Source organism: Lichtheimia ornata (genome assembly GCF_029851405.1).
Source record: "Lichtheimia ornata isolate CBS 291.66 chromosome Unknown scaffold00016, whole genome shotgun sequence".
Lineage (NCBI taxonomy): Eukaryota > Fungi > Mucoromycota > Mucoromycetes > Mucorales > Lichtheimiaceae > Lichtheimia > Lichtheimia ornata.
Genome location: NW_026695336.1, coordinates 301,210 through 317,613, shown reverse-complemented (window position 1 = coordinate 317,613; position 16,404 = coordinate 301,210). Strand labels below are relative to the sequence as shown.

At 43.5% G+C, this 16,404-nt stretch overlaps 4 protein-coding genes across 4 annotated transcripts; 1 reads left to right on the top strand and 3 right to left on the bottom strand.

Moving 5' to 3' along the window:
* Positions 1-2,635: 2,635 nt before the first annotated feature.
* O0I10_004447 (uncharacterized protein) lies at positions 2,636-4,287 on the top strand (the record flags this gene model as incomplete). Its single annotated transcript, XM_058484506.1, has 7 exons — positions 2,636-3,076; positions 3,139-3,225; positions 3,285-3,545; positions 3,607-3,698; positions 3,752-3,894; positions 3,950-4,085; positions 4,152-4,287. 7 exons carry the CDS (start codon positions 2,636-2,638, stop codon positions 4,285-4,287), a joined length of 1,296 nt encoding a protein of 431 aa, XP_058344767.1.
* A 3-nt stretch (positions 4,288-4,290) lies between these two features.
* O0I10_004446 (uncharacterized protein) lies at positions 4,291-6,696 on the bottom strand (the record flags this gene model as incomplete). The annotated part of the gene is made up of 13 exons (XM_058484505.1): positions 4,291-4,652; positions 4,713-4,819; positions 4,882-4,980; positions 5,050-5,185; positions 5,246-5,302; positions 5,366-5,405; positions 5,469-5,543; positions 5,602-5,610; positions 5,676-5,716; positions 5,781-6,061; positions 6,130-6,366; positions 6,422-6,468; positions 6,532-6,696. The coding sequence occupies 13 exons, from the start codon at positions 6,694-6,696 to the stop codon at positions 4,291-4,293; spliced, it is 1,656 nt and encodes a 551-aa protein (XP_058344766.1).
* A 3,280-nt stretch (positions 6,697-9,976) lies between these two features.
* O0I10_004445 (uncharacterized protein) lies at positions 9,977-11,340 on the bottom strand (the record flags this gene model as incomplete). Its single annotated transcript, XM_058484504.1, has 4 exons — positions 9,977-10,065; positions 10,127-10,879; positions 10,954-11,049; positions 11,118-11,340. 4 exons carry the CDS (start codon positions 11,338-11,340, stop codon positions 9,977-9,979), a joined length of 1,161 nt encoding a protein of 386 aa, XP_058344765.1.
* Positions 11,341-11,366: 26 nt separating this feature from the next.
* On the bottom strand, positions 11,367-11,748 carry O0I10_004444 (uncharacterized protein; the record flags this gene model as incomplete). Its single annotated transcript, XM_058484503.1, has 2 exons — positions 11,367-11,435; positions 11,500-11,748. 2 exons carry the CDS (start codon positions 11,746-11,748, stop codon positions 11,367-11,369), a joined length of 318 nt encoding a protein of 105 aa, XP_058344764.1.
* Between the last annotated feature and the right edge of the window lie 4,656 nt (positions 11,749-16,404).

Genomic DNA, 16,404 nt, shown 5'->3' with positions numbered 1-16,404 from the left:
TGATCTGGGAAAGAAAAGAAGAAAAAGAGGGACGAGGAAAAGAGAACGGGACCTGAAGAAACCAAAGGTGGGATTTTATTGTCTCTGTGCAACGGATCTATCGTGTGCTGAATAGCAAATTCTTATTCTTCCCGACACGGCACTTGCTCACACACACGCACACACGCACACACACATCCCAAAGATATGCTCTCACACAAGAGATTTTAGCCCAAAAGTCCTTTCTATTATAATTATTATTATTATTGAATAAGCATCCTGTGGTATTATTTAATACGGATCGAAACTTCCAAATGCGTACATCTTATTTCAATGTTGGCCGCCAATCTTACATGGATCATCGTTTCATCGCAACCCCCTTTGATCCCCACATAAAAAAGGTTTGGCTTTGGCTCGTTCCCCTTTCCCCTTGCACATCCACAAGTGTAACTTTGCGGACTTTTTTTCATTGATGGATAGAGAGATCCACAAAAAGAGATCCCGTTGATTCATGATTAGAAAAGATGGCTGTGTTGTTGTTAAACAGGAATCGTTGATGGCTATTTCTCCGTGCATGCATGTTTCTTCCCATCACATTCCATCCGAGAGAGAATAATACGTCCTATGCTTATATTACTTCATGTGAAACAATCTTACGTCTATCCTCGACCCATATTTGGCCAGACCGTGAAATCAGGGAAATCACAGTCTCTTTTGATTAGCCGCTCTTTATCCAGCCACCCATTTGATTGGATAACACATATTGTGCCTGCCATGTGTACTTGAGTCTAAATGTGTAACGGCGCACAGGTATTTGGCGTGCCCTGCTTTTTTTACCATTTCCTCCCCCCTTCCGCTTTCACCCTTACAGGAGGTTTTCCATCCCTTGAATCCGTGAAACTAAGGATGCAATTATACTCAAATGTATACAACTTGATGTTAAATGTAACGATCGACATTGGCCTTAATGCATTGCCAAGCACTTTATCCGATACGGTCTATTTTCCTCTTTCCCCTGTTATCCAGTTAACGGTCACCATCCTAACCTTAAAGAGGGTACCATAGCAGGTTTTACATTGCCCTTTTAGGAATTCTGGAAAATCAGAGGGTTACGACGTAACAAGGTTTGAATCGCCCCAAGTCGATTGAGCCGTGCGCACCACTAAAAGACGATCTTCCAAAGGAGAGCGAAAGCGAGTGAATGAGATCCAGCCTAAGACAGATGGTATTAGATATACATACTTACACTCACACACATACATCACGCTCACACATACATTGATCACTTGATATGAGAAAGCCACGTTGCCATGATTATGAAAAATGCTATAATTCAATTTATTGGATTCGAACAATCTTCCTTCGTTTGTACCTGTATCATTGCCTATCGCATGACGATCACACAGAAACAGAGATTGGCAGAGCACCATAAACGTTCCTTTTTTTCCTTCCCCGGATATTCATATGATGAGCTATTACGCCCAGACCATATGTTCCACACGAGGCTGAAAAGGTAAGGATACAAGCTCTTGTGTGAGTGTACACAACACAAGAAGGCTTACACCACCCATTATTGCGCGCCCGTTCCCGCCATTTATCTATATCGCCAAATCTCGATCAACGACCCAAAGTACATTTTCACGCTCAGGAAATCTTGATACCCTCTCCGACAGCGGTGTTGCGTCAGCTTATAGCACGTAATGTGATCGCTTGTCCGATCGACAGCTTACCCCTTTAAGATTGAGACCTTTTAAAAACAGTACATGTAATCTTGCAAAGAACTCAAAACGTTAGTAGCATCCAAAATACGTGTGCAACACTGCATGTAAACAAAAAGGCAATACCTGCTTAACTTGAAAAAGCCTTTGAAGGGATTGAATCAGGGATGGTGTGCTTGTTGGGTGTTGTTGCGTATGGCGTCCGTTGTCTAAGCTATTCATGGGTTAACGCTAGTGGTGGATAATGCGCATAATAATGCATCCTCTGATGTTGCCAATGGATGGTGCTTTTGACCAAAGCCAGCAGAAATGGCCATAGTTGTGTAGTGCTGGTTCCACATTCGGTATGCGGGAAGAAATGGGGCTTGCGTTGTCATTCATCCATCACTCACAGCAGGCGAAGTGAATCATCATGCACATAAACAACGCGTGTAGATGCTCTTTGATCCAAGAGTTGACATCAAAATCCGAACATGTGCATATAATGTTAAACAAGTGCAGCTGCGAGGAGGCGTTGAATGGCTAGAAGGTCTTCTCTGCTATGGCGCCTTGTGTGCAAAGGAAGTATTCAATGTCCTTATGTTAACCTTAAAGAGGCTATTCCCGGCACGAATAACGTTCATGGATACATATGGGCTTTATTGTTGCTATGGCATCATTTAACATGTCTACAGGCACATCTTAACCACCACCTCCGAAAAAGGTCACGTGATTAACGATAATGCGAACAAAAAGATGTTATGATTGGAAGAGATGATGTTACAGCAAACGAAAATCCAAGGTATGTTGCATCCAAGCCATATAGCATTTTCTGATTGAGGCATGTTTGTGGTGGCGTGCATTAATGGAGCTGCTGGTGTCACCGTAAGTACATTTTCTTTTGCGTTTGACACACACCGCATACATACCCTTCCTCTTCTCTCTCTCTCCGATCGGCCATGTCAAGCGACAGCGAGGAATCACTCAGCGATCTCGTCGACAATCTAGCAAAACCAGCCAAAACAGAACCAGCGCCACACCGTCATTCGTATGATCAGCTTGAAGACGACACTGACGACCACGATGACGACTCAGATCTTGAATCCATTGCTCGATCCCCCCGAAAAAGGACAACCCATGAAAGCGAAGAGCAGCCACGGCAACGAAAACAGCAACAGCAACAGCAACAACAGCAACCACGAAAGAAGGCACGATCGTCATCGCCAAAGAGACAACCTTTTCGGGAGCCGTATTACTTTCCAGATAGCCATCAAACCTTTGCTCGTGAGATACAACATCGGATACAGGGACTCGTGATGCGTGGTGATTACGAGGATGCGTGGAAGCTTCTATGCAGCATAGTTGAAACAGACAAGATACCCATCATCTCATTCTTTGAGGTAAGATCAAAATGTGATAACGCTTGATGCATGTAACTGACAAGGATGATCGTGTCTTATAGCTTGCATTATGTCTGATAAGGAAACTCAAATTGGAAGATCCCGCTCTATTCTTACATCGTGCATTTATCAGTACCCGAGGAAAGAGAGTAAGTAAGACTTGGATCCATTATTCATACACGAGGATTGACGATCAAGTTATCACCAGGCGGTGGTCATTTTTCGTGCCCTGATCCGCGAGTATATCGACCAAAAGCAATTCGAACGAGCACGAGAAGAAATCGACCTGATGCAACACAAATATTACATTGAAGATGCAGAGATTCAACGACTATCAGCCATCGTCAATTATCAAATATGGTTGATGAATCAGGAGGATAGGGGCGCTATTAGCAATGCACGTACCGCCTTGACAACAGCATATCGATCATCACCTGAACACACTTCTATTGTTGCCATCTATCTCAAGGTATATGATCATCATATCCAATGTATATCAAAAGTACAGCTTGTCTCATTATCCCCATTAGTTTTTGAACACCCTGGATCCAAAGCAAGCGCAGGACGTAGCTAAAGAGGTGTTGGAAGAGGCTAGCAAGGAGAACAGCATACGAAGAATGAGGTTGGTTCATTGTCATACAACAAAGAGATCCCTTACTAACATGACTGTATCAGGATCGCTCTTCTATATTATCAACCACCATTGGATCAAGGGGAGCATTGGTTAGAGATCATGCTACCGCTTCATCGCATCGACCCAGCCACTGACCCTGACGTATTCGCGAAGCCATACTTGAAGGTGCTACGGCACATTTATCGTACGTAATAGAGGCAACATGGATCGATAAACTTCAATACTCATTCCATTTATAGAAAATCACCCTGAAAAGAAACAACTCAAGACCGCATCCTTTTACAATGTCGTATCTATGCTTTTGGATCGGATAGAAGCTGGTTGCGTGGATGAATGGACCATCAACAAACTCGAAAAGTATTGTGAACGAATGAGGTAAGGGGACATTTTTCCATCGTCTAGGATGCTGCTTATGCTAATCTTTTTTATGTATATACATAGACAAGATGATGATGCGCTAAGAGTTATGATGACTACAAGGAATGCTTTGAGGACCGTGAATCGTGTATTGGTGAAGAAAAAGGACCCACAGCACAGAGGGATTAGAAAAATGATATACCAGATAATAAAACCTTGATTACTAGCAATCTCGTTCTTCAGGCTCCAGCCAACGTAATCCTAGCATTTCAAAGGCATGACGTTCGCTTGCAACAGCCAATTTTCTTCCCGTGGTTTGTGAATAAAGACCGTGTGAGGACACCTTGATACTCATCACCTGCTTGGCGTATAATCGCACACTGCGTTCAAAATGAGATGATCCGGTCCAATTGAGAATTGATATGGGATAATCATTGTAAGGTACAACCACGAAATCGACTCGACGAAATACATTGTCGTCAGCATGCCGCCAAACACAATGGGCTTGATCAGGCTTTGTATGTGGCATATCAGGTTCTCTTAACTGGCAATGTGATCCCATCGATAAAACATCGACCACGTATTCTAATACATGGCGTGTGTGAGAGAGATAGGAAAACATGACATCCTTCATTTGTCCATTACCTTTTTGCTTCAAAATGTCAAGTAGCTTGACGAGCATCGAACCAGATACTGCTTGATCTTGATGAGTAATAACGAGGTCAACATCCCCCGACTCTAGCTTGCCACGTCTACAACGACATATAGTGAGCCTTAAATGATGAATGAAGAGGGATCAAGCAAATTGTTGTACCTGTAGCTACCACATATGGTCATGGTGGAACCTGGGAAATGCTTATCAAGTATGTCATTGACCATCTTTGCAATCGCTTCCACAGTGGCTCGCGGGATCCTGTTATTATAGGGTAAGGCTAAAACATCGACACACCTTTTGATGACATTGTCATTGATGGTAGCTTACTTTTTCCGAAAATCCTCATAGTACTTGAGGCCCATCTTTACATCTCGACAAAGCTGATCCCCTTCCTTTTCTCGAATATCATCCAGTGATCGATAACCCTTGGCGAGCCATTCCCTTGCAGTAGCAGCACCAACACCTTTCAACATCAAATTGAGTAAACAGAACCAGCAAATAGAATGTCAAGGAAGGCACGTACCATGGATGTGATAAAAAGTCTCGAGCACTTGAAAGTCTTTGTCATTCTTGAGCTCATCTAGTAGCGTGTCATCATTGGTATTGAGCCATCATCACTAAACACATGCCATTGTATGCTTACCGACATCTTCCACTTTACCATCACGTAGGTAATCAGCGATCTGTAAAGAGCATTTGTCATGAGATAATCATCAAAAACATGTTCCAATTGGTCTAGCTCTTACAATCCTTCCTGTCTTTTTGCCAATGCCCCTTAATTTTTGAACTTGTGCCGCTGACTTGATTTTCCTTGGGTATGCCTAAGAACTTCATGATTAGAAAGGGCATCCTATCTTCATGGTAGACTTGGATATGAACCTTGATGACCTATATGAGATCTTCAGTCAATATTGCAGCCATGCATAGTAGTGCAAGGAGTAAGTTTTACTTACAGAGGCCGCAATCCTGTAGCTTCGAGCATTCATCGTATCGCCTATATTGATGTTCGGATGTTAAATGACCCATCATCATGTCCCGCTTCTTCTTGTATCGTTTACCTTGTAGTTCTCTGGCATGTTCAAGAAACTCGAATAAAGCGATAATTTCACGATTGTACGGATTCCAGTTGGATGGTCGTTGACATGCATAACGCCCAAACGTTGTAAGATTATCTCCCTCCTCTTGATCCTCGTAAATGAATGGAAGATATCGAGGGTCATTTTCATCTTCATCTTCATCCGATGTCCCATCATCGGTGGTGAATTGGAAGGACGATGAGCGAAAATTGCTGGCATCAAACGAAGATTGGGATGTTGTCGTTTGGTAGCTTTCTTCTTTTCTACAATGCACACAGACACACAAATCAGCAAATCAGGTGATCACCCCCCCAACACCCATATCGCTTACTTGATTGATACGGTCTTTTTCCTTGAATAGCCCGACATGATCATACTCCTTTTCACGGGACCTTGACAACGTTGCGAATATAGATCCTTTATCTCATCCCACGACCGGATCTGCCTTGGAACGCTCGCCACCTTTTCTTCATCCTCGGAAGGTGGTGATTTCGACGCAACCTCCAATTTACGCCTTTTCGCCTCTGGTAATTGGATACAACAAGCATCAAGACATTCTTTGGCCATTCTATAACAAAAATGTTACCATGATTCCATCAATGCGGTAACCAAGATCATCATACCCATATTTCAAAACCCAGTCAATATGGCCAATCTTGCATTCCAGTTGCTATAGAAAAGGGTGGCATTATCAGCATCCAACGAACGCTATACACAGTGGACATCCCCATACCTCCGGCACATGTCTTGTAATGCGCTCGGCACTCTTCAACGCAGTGACGATCAGGTCCGCTTCATGAGGTGAATGCACCACTTGATCTCCATTGGCTTCGATCTGACCACAAATGTGATCGTGCTGTCCGTCCCTTAGCTTGACCGATAGCACATGGATCTTCATGAAGGGTCGAGGTGTTGTGAGTCAAGAACCAAAAGTTACTGCGCACCACCACCAGGTACCTTGTTGGCTAGGTATTAGTGTCAGGTCGCGGATCCCAAAAAACAAGTTCAATGCCTGCTGGCAACAAGATGCATAGAGGCACATTTCATAACCCGATGGCATCCTTATTATCCTTGATCAATAAAAAGAAAATGATGTCACTTGTCTATGTGTGTTGTTACAACCAAGATGGGGATGTATGTCGATCACATACCACCTAAAAGTAGTGAGTTCTTGATGCTATGAACAGGTATTGGCGTGACCTGGCCAGGCCCATTGATGAAGTAGTAGTATGTTGATTGTCAATGGTCGAGCTATTGTTGTCGTTACCATGGATACCATATTCTCAATCAAAACTTGCTATGAGGATTATATAACATGTGCAAGCAACCACCATTTGCCATTTCAAAAAGTTGTATAGCGATCTTGACATCATCCATTATTATATAGCAGGAAGCAACACCATTACACTTACAGCATAGGTATGTACATAATCCATCTATGTTGGGTGGTCGTGATAGGGGTAACACATGGTTGCTTGAGCTGAAGATAGCATTGCAAGATGATCTTTATTGAACCACTACATACTGCTACTGCTCCTATGCGTAAGTCTATTGACAGAGAATGGCATGTGGTATAGGATCACGTGAAACACACACCTATCAACTTGATGCAGCCTTTGCATGAACACCTCCCTGGCAACAACTTGATCCACATGACAATAGAGTTTGTTTGGTTGGTATGGAGACAGCGCCCGTTGAGTATATCCTTATTGCCTCATCCATTGTTGCCATGGTGATTGGTTCGTTGCTGCTTGTCAATAGTCTTCAATCGCTTCCACAAGTCATCGTACGCTAATACCTTCCCATTGTTCACTTGTGTCATTGGACGTGGATAGCAAGGCGAAAGTATCCATTGCTGCAGCATGAAGGAATAGCCGATATTAGTTAAGGACTTGGATTATGGCGTCGTTTGCTCATTGGTACCAAAAGTAAGAGACAAGGGAATCCCTGGCAACCATGATCCTTATACGTTTCAAACGAGATCCCCGATTAACATTACCCACTGCAACTTGTCCTTTGTTGATTATGTTTATTGCACGTTCAGCTAATGATAGATTTGATTTCTATTGCATAGTATCTATGTTATTCAATGTGGCACCTCGTCTTCCCGCTCAAAGCTCTTCTTGTTTTTGCTTTTGCTTTTCTGTTTGTGTTTGTGTTTGATATTGAAATGTGTTCTCTAATAAAGTCATCAAAGTTAGATATCGCTTAAATGTAATGCATTGATATACGTACGTGATCAAGCTCTCTGTAATTGCTGTATCATTGATTGAAGTCCAACTCCCTCGCCAGACTTGTTTTTCGCCTCGGGGTCTTACATGAAGTCCAACTCCTTCGCCAGACTCTTTTCGCCCTCAGGGTCTTACATGAAGCCCAACTCCTTCGCCAGACTCTTTTCGCCCTTGTACTTGAGGTCTTACGCATGCTTCCACCAAACTAGTCAGTGTGCCTATAGATAGCCATCATAAGTAAACACTCTTTCAACGATGCTTGCAACGATACAATAATTACATGACAATGATATTGTGGTCTGCTCCATTGAGAGAGCCTTTCTCTGTATGATTGAACTTGCTTTGTCGCAGGAAGATCGAGGACCGTTGTTCGTATGATATGGCTGCTGCCTTTTTTTGATATGTTTTTGCTGACGTGCTTTTTTTGTGATATTGCTATGGAACAAAAGCTGGTTAGTTTCATGTATATATACTACTTGATCACTCACATACCATTTGCTTTTGATTTTGTTGTATGATAGGATTGCGTTCTTGGCATGGTGGTGACCGATGTCAGGTGTAGCTTGATAGCTGCGATAATTGCTCGATGCTTGTGTTGATTGTTTCCAGCATAGAGCTCCTCCAATGATAATGCCTCTTCCAAAGTCGTGCCTCTCATTGCATTCGTTTGATTGCTTTGTATGATATTCCTTGGTAAGACCAATTGCCGCCAAATTGTGCTCATGCAAATTGCACCCAAGAATGGATTGATTCATGAATAGGTTCAAAAGGGAGGACCCAAGCCAAAATGATAGTCTTGTCATCCGCATCGATTCCACCACCAATGAATGAAGAGAGGACTTGGACCAAAGTGATAGTCTTGTCATCCGCATCGGCTTCACCACCAATAAATGAAGAAAGGATTTGATCCAAAATGATAGTCTTGTCATCCGCATCGATTCCACCACCAATAAGATGAAGAGAGGACTTGGGCCAAATTGATAATCTTGTCATCCGCCACCAATAGAATGAAGAGATGTCTCATGGCAATAGAGAGGCTTGTCCCCAATTGATAGTCCTTGTCATCCACATCGGCTGCACCACCGATAAAAAGAAAAGAGAACTCTACTCCCCAAAGAGAGCAGGAGCCCTCACTCTGGTTTCAGGAAGAACCCACAGCACCAGAAACAGAACGTGACATCCCAGTACACCAGTGCGTCTATAAAATGAAGGAATCAAACATGCAGGATTTACACCCTTCGAGAGAATCCTACACGCAACGCCTACCACTTCAAGAACGTTACCATGACGACCACGTACCATTCCAGGTCCCAAGTCCCAAACTACGATGCCCGTGCAAGTCGATGTCTTGATGTTTTTTGTTTTTTCCAAGTACCCACTTCAAAGATGATTACCGCTTGAGCCCAAACACCATCATCCAAAAAATGAAAGGGGGGTCAAACTATGTAGGGATGTATCACGGCATACACCATGACCCACCCCCACAAAAAAGACAAAAGATGATTAGCATAAATGATATCCAAGAAGCAGTGTCACTGATATCAACTTGCCTTTTCAAGTCCAATCCCATACCCCAGTGGGTAACATGATGATGATGAGTGAATCGCCCTTTGGCTCTTGATCCACGAGGAGAAGAAAGACACCGCAAATGCTTTGTGACTTAATCGTAGCAAGGGAACAAGGGATTCCTGGAACGATACGTAGTCGCCATGGCAACGCCCCTAAAGTGATAGACGTTGACGTGTAAGAAACTCCCGTCGGGATACCTTCATGCCGATCCTTCCGTATGTGCAAGCAACTGGCATAGCTGAAATGCACGCCTGAATCCGGGCTGGGGTTTTCCATCCACCAATCTCTCTCGCAATTCTTGCTGAGAATCTCTATGGGCACCTATATATAATATGCATGTGAGTGATTAAAGCCATAACACCTATTGTATGTAACTTACTATGCGTCTTCATCGAAGACTACTTCATCAAAGGGATCGATAAGATCGGTCCCCATGATCTCTGCAAGGATATCGTCTCCGCCCATGACTAAAGCATCAAAAGTTAGTATCATACAAAGTCATCCATCCCAATGTGCAAGTATACTTACATGAATCTGCTTGTGCAGCATCTTCAGACAAAATTGGTGATGGTGGTGCTAGCTCTGCTTCGGTAAAAAGCAATGTGGATGATGATGATGCCAATGGTAATATAGGTGATAATGATGATTCCATTGGCAGTATGGGTGATAATGATGATAATGATGGTATAGGCGATGATGGTGATGGTATAGGTGATGAGGTTGTTGTTGTTGTTGTTGTCTCTGGCCGTTGAAGCCGTCTTCTTGGGCATGCTATCGGCCTATACTCATATCCCCAGGATGAGGATGAGGATGAGGATGCGGGTGATGGTGGTGATGATGGTGGCGGTGATATTGATGGTGATGGTGGTGGCCTTGGTGGTGATGGTGGCGGTCTTGGAAGTGGAGGTGGTTGCCTCCTACTTGGTCTCTGCCATCGAAGGCGACTTCTAGGCCTTATGACGGGCCTTCGGAACTGTAACCGTGATCGGTTGTTGTTGTTGCTGCTACCTGTGCTGGATGCAACAGGTATTGCTGATGCCGCTGGTGCTGATGATGCTGCTGCGACTACTGCTGCTACTACTACTTCCGGTGTGGCCTCCGGATGAATGGTGATGGTTGGCTGTGGCATCACTTGGGTATACAAAATTGGTTGTTGCTGTGGCAGTGGTGATGGTGGTGGTGGTGGCAATGGCAATGGAAAGAATGGTGGCGATGGTAATGGAGATGCCATTGGGATGTCTGCAAGTTCTTGGACTTGTTGCTCCGAGGCATCTGTGCCTTCTATAAAAGTAAAAAGATCGAATTAATACGATATCACTTCATCTGGTAGTAATCCCAATATCCAATGCACTTACCATCCTCTGCGATTTCTCGCAACTCAGGAGTGTCAGGAATTGCATCTGGCACTTCCGTATCTTGGTCGTAGAGATCCAACATGTTGAGAGCTTCACCTATAAAGAAAAACCAGTCAGCATCAATGTATTGCTGAAGAGAAGATCCTTTCATATAGAATACTTACAAAGCTCGTCAATGGATGGTGATGATGATGATGTTGTTGTTGCTGCTGTAGTAGTAGTAGAACTTGGTGACGGTAAGCCGTACACATGCTGCATGGCTTTATGCATAGCCATTCCTCGAAGCAACTTTGGTGGTGACCGTGTGCTTGTAACTTGCTTGGATGGTTTGAAAAGATCCACAGATGATGATGGGTTGATAACAGCATCACCCTCCAAGGCCGACATGTTGCCATGATGACGGGGCACTTGTGCTACTGGTCGTGTAGAAAACAACATACCAGGATACTCGCAGGCTTGCGCCTTGCATGGAACCACTGGAGCTACCCAGGGTTGACGATTAGCCATGACAACAGGGCTAGTAGGCACCTGTGTCGAATCACTTACCTTTTCCCTGGCCGCCCGCAACGGCACGCCGGCCGAGCAGTCAGCATTGCTTGCAATCGGGACGTGAGTCAACCGATTGTTGGGACGCGAAAGCCCCCACCGAACCAAAGGAAAAACGACGCCAAAGAAGAAGCAGAAAGGCATTACCCACATCATGGGCACCTCTGGAATGAAGTGCCACTTGATGAAAGCAACGCAGAGCACAAGAGCACGGAAGGAAATGCAAGGTTGATCGTTAGAGATAGCCATTGCGGAAAGAGGAGGAACCATTGCCATGGAAACAAGGCCAACTTAAAACACCCCGCCCACAGAGCGCCATTCCACGCCCTCTCGATCTCACATTGCAAATGACGCGTTACCAAGTCAATTTAGGTGTAGAGTTGTGTGTAGATTAGAGTGAAATAGTTTATTTGAATAAAAAGCCTGATTGGGAAGGAAACAGACGCGTGAAGGTTTCATAGCAACTATAGTGCAGGTTGCCCGTCTTTCTTGATTCCTCTTGACACTTGACGTGTTATGGAGTCTTTTTACGTGTCGAATGGTGTATGCGTCTTGAAATGTACTTTATTATAATAAAGGAGGGCTGTTTGGATGCAAATGGGCGCGTCAAAGCTGTATAGCTACTACACTATAGAAAGCAAATCTGTAGAATTGATATATAAGACGCGACACGTTCCTAGAAGTTACTTTCAGATGCAGTGATTATATTTGTCCTCACAAAGGTGCTATAGTTGTCTATAAAAATTTCGAGTATTGATCCATCTTTCATGCACCAGTGTGCTGTTTTGGCCCGAATAGGAAGTACAACATGGCCTGTGCTCCACACTTTGCACCCCGACGTGTAGTAAACCCTTAAAAATGTCCTTCGTTATCGCCATCATTCATCACGAGCGAACAACGCTTTTGGTTTAGGTATCATCTCCATCACACACCGCTTGAGAAGAAATCATGAAACCGCTCATATCTTGAGGTCTGCATGATCAAGTGAAAGCCTGTATGAGAGAAAAAGAACGATCACAGCGTGCCTGAAAGTACTCATCGACAAAGGCTCAGCCAACAATAGTCAACAAGGAGCTATCAATGCATTATCAAATGTGGCCTTATGATAAGAAGCCGTCATAGACTCGGAACCAGCAGGGTTGACTCACAAACTCCCACTCTCCCAGCTTTGTTATACAAACAAATCCCTCTGCATCTTTGGTTCTAATGTAAGAGAGGCGATTGACAATGAACAAAGGTTACTTTCATATAGCATCACGCTTACAGCATATAAAACATCAAGGCACTTGTATCTCCAAACTTTACAACCAGACGTGGGGTCTTTAAGGGAACAAAGTTGCTCGTCGGGGTCGAAAGGATCATGTGGGGAAGTTTCGTGATCGAGGTGGCCAATCCCAGATTTCGCAAATGTCGCCACCAGCCAAGTTGGATCGGGAGGTGGACCTCTTGAATTTTTTTCGACGACGACGAAAAAATATTTTTGGCTGGTGGCCACATTGGGTGAATCTTGGAATGGCCACGATGAACTTCATACTTTGACACAAGATCGCTTTGACCCTGACGAGCAACACTGTTCTATCAAAGAACCCACGTTTGATTGTAAAGTTTAGAGATACAGGTACCTTTATGTTTTACATATGCTGTAAGCGTGATGCAATACAAAAGATGGTCTTTGTTCATTGTCAATCAACTAGACCCTGACAGAGCGGAGATGCAGAGGGACTTCTTTGTGTAACACCGCTCGTTGGGTGGTGCTGGAAAGGATCAATGCATGATAATACATACTATGATAATAGTTCATCAAATGCCAGCTAACAGCCCGTTCCTCCCGGTTCCATATTTTTTCAAATCCACTGCATGGGAATGATTCTCCTGCTCCAGCCCAACATTTCCATCATTCAACTTTCTTGATCCGAGCCGATTTGACTGAGCTACGCCCAAACAGCAAACATGAAAATAAATGAATCGCAGACCCTGCGAATGTCTCCGTCTTTCAAACTTTTGGACGCTCCCATTCCAAATTTTCAAATGAAGCGTGAGGTTTTTATTAGAAAAAAGTTGTTCAGCATGCTCGGAGCACCATTCTGACCAATTTTCTAGTTGGAGGTGGGCAACTTCGGGGCGGTAGGCCGTCCGCTCTTTTGTTCGTGTCATCCACCATTTGGACCGCCCCCGCATTTTAAATCTCACAATGAAGCCTCCGGTTTTTAATTGAATGAAGGTGATCAGCATGTTCCAGCGAACCTTCTGACAAAGTTTCAAGTTCGAAATGGGGAATCCCAAGGTAATACATACTATGTCGATAAATCATGAATCGGCGCTGTCCTCCATTTCCGATTTACATAGTAAACCCACACTGCACCCTCCCATTCCAAATTTTCAATTGAAACATGAGATCTTTTTTAGAACAACGTAATCAGCGTGTCCGAGAGCACTTTGTGTGAAAGTTTCACGTTCAAGATGGGCAATCTCAAGGTCATGGATCAATTACAGTGTTCATGGATTTATACAAGAGGTGTCCAACAGCTCAGCCTACTTTAATTTCCACTTCTTCCACTTCTACTTTATTTCCTCTTCCTCCCATTCCCAACTGTTGGTGCATTCAAGTATACAACTACCACCTGCAAACGATTGTCCTGCTTCAGCCCATCATGTCAATCCTGTAACTCTCTTGATCCGATTGCCTTTGACTGAATGGCAAGTCCATGGCGTGTTCACTGCACTACAACAACACCCGCGCTTCGTGACACTTCACCTTCTCTTGTACAATCCTCAACCACAACCAAACGTAACAGCATCCATTGCAGCAAGTGCTTTTAGTGATGCCTTTACTCCATTGTCTCAAACAGCGTTCACAATCTTGTCACTCTACTACTACAACACACGCTCTTGCATAATCCTCTTCCACGACCCAACGTAGCAGCTGTTGCTATTACGAAGGTCTTTGCTTCATTGTCTCAAGTTACTTTGCAGCAACATGTCTTGCAGCCGTTTTTTACACGAACAGCAGATAGCCATTGTATAGCAGCAGCTTTATTTACGTGTAGCAACGTGTTTCAATACATACGACTTCTTATGGATGTGGATAAGGACATGGATCTGAATACGGCTTTGCTTTGGTGGATGGGATGGAAGAAATGGATGTATTGACCGGTTTGGTTCCCTTGACCCATATACAACGAGATGTCTACTTTGGATGACGCCTTATCAGCCATCAACTACGCCGCAATGCAAGCAATCTTCACCTGATTGAGCTGCGATGGAAAAGGAAGATATCAGCAGCAATCTCTGGTGCTTCTTTCTACGAACGTATAGGATTTACGATGGTGATGGTGTATGGATTCAATCAATGCAGTAATGAGAATCATGGTGATTACTTGTCGCGTTGTCAGCAGGAACGATGAATCATGTATTACGTGGATACGGCTGAGGTTGATGATGGATGGGATGAAATCAACGAAAGGTTTGTGATACTTGAGTCATCGCTTGCAGGAGCTATTTTCCAATCATCGATGAAGGATGTTTATGACGGCATCAACCACGAAGTCGATAATACTATATACTTGATGTCTCTATGTGATTCACCCGTATCTATTCAATTTGCAACGCTATTCCTTCATTTACCTACTTGATAAACACCCGCACTAGTACCATGTCATAGTCTTCCACTTCTATATAGTAAACATTGGATGCAATATATACTCAGAGTCTCCTACTATCAATCATATATATGAAAGATGTGGACTACTTGATTAGTTTCTGGATTGCAAGGGGGAAGAGAAAGTCGAAGGCTGTAAAGCGAGATTGGATCATGTACATTATCGTCGTGTCTAAGACGTTTTTTTTTGGTTCCCTTCTCCATCTTACATTCATGGTTAAGATTCCTCATTAACAGGCTGATATATATAAGCTGCATGCATCTCTAAGCTTACAATCTCATGATTGTGTAAAGATTTGCATGATAGCTCGTGATGACATATGTACTATCCATTCTAGAGCGACATCACTATTCAATTATTGTGTCAACTAACGGGCAGTTGCAGATTTCAAGAATCAGGATCCAATCCGCAAACACCGCAAAGTGACACAAAGTAATGCGCGCCACGATAAATGTCAAATGTGAGGGGACGCGTCAAGTGATAGTTCTTCTTTACCGAACCCGAAATCATCATGGTACGTATCCGCTGTTTGGATGAGGCAATGGATGGATTGAACTATCGGTGGATTAATCGATGGATGGGTTGATTATAGGATGGATGATTGGTATGCTGTTGGATTAGATGTGCCGGTCGTGGTCATTAACCTAAGCAATGGAGGCCATACAGCCAATGGCAGGAGGTAGTTATGATGCTCAACACCTTCCGGATAGTAGTAGTTATTGTCTGGATAGGAGGTTATCATCATGAACAACCTCTTGTAGTTGCCTTACTGCAAGGGTGGTAAGTTCTCTATTGTAAGTATCCATTTTCCTTTCCTTTTGTATACTGCTGCCATCCCGTGATGAATATGAAATTCAACCTTATCTACATTGTCTGATACTCTGTGAGGTATATCTACTATTCTGATGATGGCAAATCATGATCTCTATCGACCTTGTTGCTTACCCAAGCATCAGCTCTTTTTAAATAGATACCATACGTTTTGCATACAGCCGTAGAAAACAGTAAGTAATCCCCACTACAGCGAGTGACATGCGTGTATTCCCATTGCTTGTGAAATGATGAATCTCCAAAAACACCTTATCTACATTGTCTGAAGCGATGTGAAGACAACCTATATTCTGAATCAGGCAATTTTGGGAATACCCATTGTCATGCTCAGGTTGATGAATTCTTTTTCTTACCTTATTTTCATCATAGGACTTTCGAATTATGCAAATAAATCAGTGTTCTCTCGCACTATTGG